The 8,114-nt window shown below is 44.1% G+C and overlaps 1 protein-coding gene across 1 annotated transcript in view; it reads left to right on the forward strand.

The window, feature by feature from the left end:
• The first annotated feature begins 2,373 nt into the window (after positions 1-2,373).
• Positions 2,374-8,114, forward strand: part of ccn6 (cellular communication network factor 6) — a 16,432-nt gene continuing 10,691 nt past the window's right edge. The window contains exons 1-3 of the mRNA XM_016462776.1: positions 2,374-2,541; positions 4,743-5,004; positions 5,326-5,565. Of these exons, the coding sequence (XP_016318262.1) occupies positions 2,374-2,541; positions 4,743-5,004; positions 5,326-5,565 (670 nt within the window). The remainder of the gene's footprint in view (positions 2,542-4,742; positions 5,005-5,325; positions 5,566-8,114) is intronic.

Below are 8,114 nucleotides of genomic sequence, written 5' to 3' on the forward strand. Positions count from 1 at the left end.
CAGCATGTGGCACAGTTGCTGATTCGTGCAGATCATTTGTCCACATTGTTCGGATTTGTCTCTCATTTAGAGTGATATGGCTCATTTCCACTGAGCGGTACGGTTTGGTACAGTACAGTACGGTAAGCAATTATTTCCGTTTCCACTGTCAGAAGTTGTGAATGGTACCAACATAGCGAACCGTACCGTACCACTTTTTTGGTACCCTTACGTTGGGGTACCTAGCACAGCAAAGGGTACCAAAAGGTTGGAGCTAAACTCACTGCAGAACGTTGATTGGTTGACTAGAATCATCACTTTTGCGTGATACAAGGCGATAAAGCGTCCTTCCCTCATTCCGCTTTGCTGTCCATGAGTGTTGGACTTATTTACATCAGAGTGCGCAAACACAAAAAAACATAACCGTGTATTTTATAATTTTATATTTTCAAACAGACAATAGCCGTTTCTCAATATGCATTCTTGTCTGTTCTTGTCTGAAACGTCATTGCCCAAAACCCAGCGTAATTTTTTTAATTTTACTGTTATTGTGTCATGAAATGTAGTTCCCTATCGATACGTCACTCTTACGGGGCCATCTGGCTATATAAGCGGGCATTTCGCCATAGGATCTCAGATCAATTCTCCTTCAGCGACGACGATCTTCCCTTCGCTGATCTACAGGACTTGAAGCGCTCGCCGTTGACACGCCTCGCTGTGGGCAAGAAGCTGACTGCGCCGCTCTGCTGTTTCCGCCCACTCTCGTAGAAACGCCTCGCTGCGGATAGAAGCTGCCATCTCTTCTGCGCCCTCTTGTCGCTTCGAGCTGCTCAGCGACCAGCGCAGACGCCAGCTCGTCCCCTGCTGCCATCCGGCGAGCCTAAAAAAGCACATTTCTCACTAAAAGAGCACCGGCATTGTTTCAAATGCCGCGCTGTTATTGCACGTCGTGCAGTATTGCACGATGGTGACAGCCACCCAGAGTGCGTTTCCTGCTTGGGCAAGCCCCACGCGGAAGCCGCTCTGACCGAGATGGATTGTTCACACTGTGTGAACATGAGTCTCCCCACTCTGCACACTCTGATCGCTTTCTTTTTAGAGAGCGAATCCTCCCTTCGCGCCCTCCCATTTTCTTTCTCCCAGGCATCTGTGAGGAAAAAACAGCGGGGCAAAGGGACTAAGCGCTCGGCCACGACCGAGCTCACGCCGGCCCAGATCCCGCGTGACTCGCCCCCGCCAAGCAGAGAGGATTCTCCCGTTCTCTTCCAGCATGCAGACCAGCGTCCCTCGCCTGATGCGACATGGTCTCGTTCGGTCCCATAGAAAACAAGATTAGATGACAGCATGTCTCTAATAGCATCAGATGCGGAGGAGATGTCGGGCCCTATTGCAGACCCCGCCCCTTCATTGTCTGCCGAGCCCAGTGACTCTAAGCCAGGGATGGATGCCGAACTTTTCCGCATCCTCTCTAACGCAGTTGAGGAACTGGGATTGGAGTGGTCTAGTCAAGTCAAGTCACCTTTATTTATCTAGCGCTTTTAACAATACAGATTGTGTCAAAGCAACTGAACAGCATTAATTAGGAAAATAGTGTGTCAATAATGCAAAATGACAATAGTAAACACTAATTTTTCAGTTAAAGGCAGTTCATCATTGAATTCAGTGAATTCAGTCTACGCCAGAGGAGCCCACTCGTAGCAGTCTGGACGAATGGTTCCTGCCGGGGCGCCGCTAGGCCCCTCGTCAGCGAGCCTCTCCATTTTTCCCGGAGGTCCATGATGAGCTTACGAAGTCGTGGCGTGCTCCCTACTCGGCCCGCCTTCACTCTAACTCTTCTTCTGCTCTCTCCTCAGTGGACGGCGCTGAAGAAAAGGGTTACGAGAGGATGCCTCCTCTCGACGAGGCAGGGGCTGCGCACCTTTGCCCGCCCACTGCCATTGGATGGGAAGCGAAGGTCGCTCACACCTCCAAACCTTGCAGGACGACTTCTGCCCTTGCTGGACGAGCGTATTCCTCCGCCGGGCAGGCCGCCTCAGCTCTACACTCCATGGCTGTGCTGCAGGTCTTTCAGGCCAAACTTCTCCAGGCCATGGATGAGTCAGGACCTGATGCCCCAGCTTTCAGGGAGCTGTGCAGCGCTACAGACCTGGCTCTAAGGGCTACCAAGGCCACAGCGCAGGCCATAGGGAGGTCAATGGCCAATCTAGTGGTGCTGGAGCACCAATTATGGCTAAACCTCACAGAGATTAAGGAGGCTGACAAGGTTCCCTTCCTCGACTCCCCGGTCTCCCCCATGGGGCTGTTTGGACCTGCCGTCGAGGGATTTGCAGAGTGATTCACCGCGGCTCAGAAGTCGTCCCAGGCCACTTCGTGCTGAAATGCTCCAGCTCTGCAATGGCCACCAGTTGCCCCAAGCCTGCTCCAGCACAGCAGCCAGCTAAAGCTGCACCGTCGCCCGCTCAGCCTGCTCAAAAGCCTGAGCCCCAACAGCGCTCCCGCTCGGCCAGACACTATCCCTTTCCAAAGCGCCAAGGACCCCGGCCCAAGCTGAACTTGGACCCTGTGCCCCCGGTGTCGTCCTGATCCGCTGGAAAGGAAGAGGAAGGGGCAAAGTCTCGCAAGCACCGGACCACCCCCGAAATGCCCTCTGTCGTGCCCTCAAGCACTCCGTTCAGTTCTGGGTGCCAGTGGCAGTATGTTTGTTCCAGAAATTGTTGTGAATCACGGGCCCATTCTAAAAGCGCCCACACACATATCTGCTGTGACAGCGAGAAAAATGAAAAACAAACATTTTCAAAAAGAGAGCAAATTTCCCCTTCCAGTTATCATGAGTGTCGAGTCCCCGCACGGTGACTCACCACCCAAATGAATCCCCTTTTCACACGGGCCGAGGCCTGGTGGGCCATCCCCAGAGTGTCTCATTGGGTTCTGGGGATTATAGAACGAGGTTATTCACTTCAATATGCTCGAAGTGCCCCGCGGTTAAACGGCGTGGTCTCCACCTCAGTGCACAGCAGGAACGCTCACGTTCTGCGAGCTGAGGTAAAGAATTTGCTGGCAAAAGGAGCCATAGAAACAGTTCCACCAGCTCAGAGCGAGTCAGGCTTCTACAGCTGTTACTTCCTCGTCCCCAAAAAGGATGGTGGCCTGCGGCCCATCCTCGATCTCAGACGCCTGAACCGTGCCCTCATGAAACGGCCGTTCAGAATGACTACACTGAAGCAGATCCTCTCGCAAATCCGCCCAGGGGACTGGTTCTTTTCGCTGGATCTGAAAGATACTTACTTTCACATCCAGATAGCCCTCCATCACAGGGAGTGGCTTATCAATACACGGTCCTGCCCTTCGGGCTGTCTCTGGCTCCCCGCACTTTTACGAAGTGCATGAACGCGGCCCTCTCCCCTCTGAGACAGATGGTTTTAGCACAGTCGAAGGCCGAGTTAATAGCCCACAGGTCCCTCCTCCTCAGCCACTTAGAGCCAGCCAGTGAACTTTGTTCCTGGGGGCAGTTTTCGACTCAGTCCACATGAGGGCGATAGTCACGCTAGACCTTGCACTGGCCATACAGCAGCTTGTGGCTTCCTTCAGAATTGGAGCCTCCTACCCTCTCAAAAAGTTTCAAAAAATGTTGGGCCTCATGGCCTCTGCATCACCGGTACTTCAGTTGGGCCTGCTCAGAATGAGACCCCTTCAGTACTGGTTGAAACCTCGAATTCCACCCCATGCGTGGTGTCATAGACGCATCCGCATCAAGGTGGACCAGGCCTGCGTGACGGCCCTGGCCCCCTGGAAGGACCAACAGTGGTTCAAGCAGGGCGTGACTATGGGATTGGTTTACAGAAGGAAAGTTGTCTCGACGGTCGATCGCTACTTTCCGGCAAACACCACGCCTATCAAGAAGGGTACTGTTGGCAGTGGAAACGCAAGCTGTATCAGGGTTACTCGTACCGAATCGTACTGTACTGTACTGAACTGTACTGTACCGTACCGCTCAGTGGAAATGAGCCAATAGTTTCTTCTACAATAACAACATATTCTTGAGAATCAGTAAATATTTTCTGCAAGATTCAGTGTGTGGCATACAATACAACGAAAGCACTGTGACACTCCAACCACAAATATAACTTGGAGAGAAGCTCAGCTGTTTTAGTAGCAAGCTATAATTTACAACTAGTGGTGCAGTGTTTTTTTAAGGTCACGTTTGTGTTATTTTACTGCAAGTGGATGTGAACAACCACACTGCCATCCTAGTGTATCGGTTAATCTAAAAAAAAACTCTCTCTCTCTCTCTCTCTTCTGGTGAATTGGTTTGTTTGGGCAGTTCTTGTAAATTAACAAATTCCAAAAAGATTCAAGTTTCAAGTCCATATACCAATGCGGCCTCTTTTTTCTTTTTTTTTGTATCAGTATGCCTTTATCTAACTGTTATATAAATTAATTTAAATAAATTAGGTAGTGTTCTATTTTTTAATAATATATATTTAGTGTAAATGTATTATATGCATATAAATGTATAGTATAACATGTATTCAATATATTTATCTTTAAGTTTTATGTTGTCATCCTAATTTGGATTATTAATTAAAAAACCCACATTGATCAAATAACTATGCTCTAAACGCATTAAAAGTGCATGCCAAGGAAATGAAAACCAAAGAATAAGAGCATGATACTAGTGATTATTCCACAAATAACTACAAATGAGCTCACAGAGGTGATATCTTTTATTCCAGGGTCTTATTTTCTTTTTGCATGTATTGCAGGGTGCTGATAGCAGGCAGAAGCAGCGGGAAGCGACGGGCCTGGTGGAGAGGAGGCAGTTCTGTAGCTGGCCGTGTAAATGTGGCGTCCGGCCGCTGTGTGCCCCTGGTGTCAGCTCTGTCTTGGATGGCTGCGGCTGCTGCAAAACCTGTGCACGGCAGATTGGGGAATCATGCAACGAGAGGGACGTCTGTGACCCTCACAAAAGCATGTACTGTGACTTTTCCAAAGACCAGCCACGTTATGAAGTTGGCGTCTGTGCTTGTGAGTGAGCGTTTTATGAAAACCCCTAGGTGGTTGTTACAATCAACATCACAGCTTCTTAAAAATAAGAACATTTAGTTTAGAAGCTAAATTGTTTTTACAGAATACAGTGGTGTAATGAGAATCCTCGCACATGATATATATGCAGGGAGATAGATAGATAGATAGATATAGATTTTCTTTATCAGATAGAGTTATGTAAATTGTGGCCATATTGCCTCATTTTAATTTAGTTAGGAGGATTTTTTTAACCTCGTGACCATATCTTAAATTAAGTTTTATTTTTTTGTACATAATACTCAATCCTGCATATTTTTGCAGACATGATGGGGGTTGGTTGTGACCTGAATGGGGCTCACTATGATAACGGACAGGCCTTCCAACCCAGCTCATTCTACAAGTGCACTTGCATTGCTGGAGCCATCGGCTGCACTCCTGCCTTCATCCAAAAGCCGGCTGGAATGTTGAGTTCCGCTGCTCTCCAGGGCAGCTTGCCAGCAGGACTCAAGAGCAATCAAAGCCCCAAACACCAGCAGGATACCACCTACAGGACCATGTCAGGTGAATACTACCCTGTGTGAGACATAAAAAAAAAAAGCATTCATAATGCATTACATAATTTGAATATTCTGAGAAAATAATTCTCTCCATCAGGGTTTGATTAGATGGAAACATGTTAGCATTTGATTTTATTGGTAATTTTTTTTTTTGACCACCCACACAGGTTTAGTTACATTAGCAGAAACAAAAATTATTTTAGAGATGAAGAGGGTTATTACTAGGGATGTAACAATTCACTCAACTCAAAAGCAATATGATTGACGATACTGGTTTCACAATATGATTTTCTCACTTTTTTTTTTTTTTAACAAAATGAGATTTAAGACAAATTATGAATGAAAAAGTGTCCATTTATTATTTCTCAGACAAAATGCTGCACATTTCTTTGTGAAACTGAAACATCTCTTATGTTGAAATATCAGCGTATAGACATTTTCCAGCAGAAAATGTATCTTGTTCAGAAAACGCATTTAAAGCAAAAACAGAATGGTCTAAATTTAGCATTTATGAAATTATGCTACATAAAACTACATAAAAGCAGACAGGCTAAATGAGAACACAAATTCACTCTCTACCAATAGCAGGTAGTCTCTCACCTATAGAAGAACAGCAATACATCGTTTTGTTGGTTACCGCTGTAAACAAAGCAGCACTGGGCTGATAAAAACTACTTCAATATGCATTATACGGAGGCAAGATGAAAAGAAAATACAATCAAAACTTATTTGAAGACAGTCAGTTCCCCTTAGAGATACATTCATATAAACTTCCACCCCAACTGTATCGTGATTTGTTCAACATCTTATCTAACTTGAATTGTCACATATTTTAATTGATTTTCAACTGGCTTCGGGTGCATCGTTACATTCCTAGTTATGTTGTTGAAAGTTTATGAAAACAACAAGACTGAGGATATTAAAGGGGTCATATGACGGTGCTAAAAAAGAACATTATTTTGTGTATTTGGTGTAATGAAATGTGTTTATGCGGTACCATTACAAACGAGGCAGTTGTAGCATCCAGTGGGGACATAATTACGGATTATAATGACTTATCTTGACTGTCTTTTTACGCGTTGTGTTGTGTATCGTGCCGCGTAAAAATTAAACCATGTCTGCATTTGTGATCGGAGAAATGACAAACAACAAGTGCTACTCTACACTGCTCAAAACTTGTGTTGATTATGAAGGTGTCATGTCAGTCTTATGCACACCCCTTCAAGTAAAGTGTAACCCACTAGTTTGTATACACTAGTTTAGGGACCAGTTTTCACTAATAACTAGTTGCTTATTAGCATTCATATTACTAGCATATTGACTGTTTATTAGTACCTTACAGTATAAAGCACATATTACTGCCTTATTCTGCATGACCATATTTTACAACTACCTTACTTACTATTAATAAGCAGAATATTAAGTTTATTTAGGCAAAATTTGTGAGAATGGGTTCCAAACTAAAGTGTGAGTGAAAAATGTTACATTTTGCAATCACGGGTTCACTCTAGAATTCCTTATGGACAGCAGTTAAAAGCAGGGTGCGAATTACGCAGTGACCATCGGGGGGGTCAGAGCACTTACAGCAGGGGGGGTATTTATTTATGTTTTAAATAGGGCTGTCAAGTGATTATTTAAAAAAAAATGTAATTACATAGTGTGCCGATTAATTAATCAAATGAATCTCAAATTAATGAGATTAATTAATTAACATGTACATCATGTGCCGATTAAAGATAAAGTTATTATTAAAGATAATAGTTATCATTGTGTTAATTAAAAAAAAAAACACTGAATAGACATTACAAAAAGGTAGCTGAAATAAGTAGCTTTAGAAAGAAATATTTTAATTCAACATAAAAAATACAAATAAATAGTGAAATATGAAATTATTTGAAAAAGAAACGATCCTCTGAATATAAAACTTAATGCGCCAGTAGGTGGCGGCAAATCCCTGTCTTAAGTGAGTCATTCAATCATTCATTCAATCATCAATTAATTCAAATGGCTGATTCATTCAGAAACGAAGCAAGTGACTGCCTTTATGAATGGTTTACTGAATCATTGATTCACTCGATTCATTTAAAAACGTGGATTCATTAATGAAACACCACTGTGTTCATCTGAGACGCACAGCAGTTCTCCTAGGGCTTTATTTTCATTGGTGAAATTACTGACAATGTGTCTAAAATGTAATTATTCACACCTTTACCTTATCTTCATTTTTAGGTAAAAACTTTTATTTAACCTATTTTTGTATGATATTTTTATCTCCATTCTAGCACGAGCTATAACTTTAATGTAGGACACCAGCGCGTTTCATCATACAGTGCAATCTGTTTCTCTGAGCATATGAAAGTCAAAACTGACAAATATTGATTTGATTGACCATCTACAATCATGTGGTAATTACCTTGTTCCAGCAATCCCAAAACTGTGACGGCTGCTAACAGCACGACCTGCTCCAGCATCATGTCTGTGCACAGTGAGGTCCGACACTATCCTCTATTATCTGTTCATACCACACTCACAGGCAGCTCTTTTAATCAAACT

Source organism: Sinocyclocheilus anshuiensis, unplaced genomic scaffold, assembly GCF_001515605.1.
Source record: "Sinocyclocheilus anshuiensis isolate Anshui unplaced genomic scaffold, SAMN03320099.WGS_v1.1 scaffold937, whole genome shotgun sequence".
NCBI lineage: Eukaryota > Metazoa > Chordata > Actinopteri > Cypriniformes > Cyprinidae > Sinocyclocheilus > Sinocyclocheilus anshuiensis.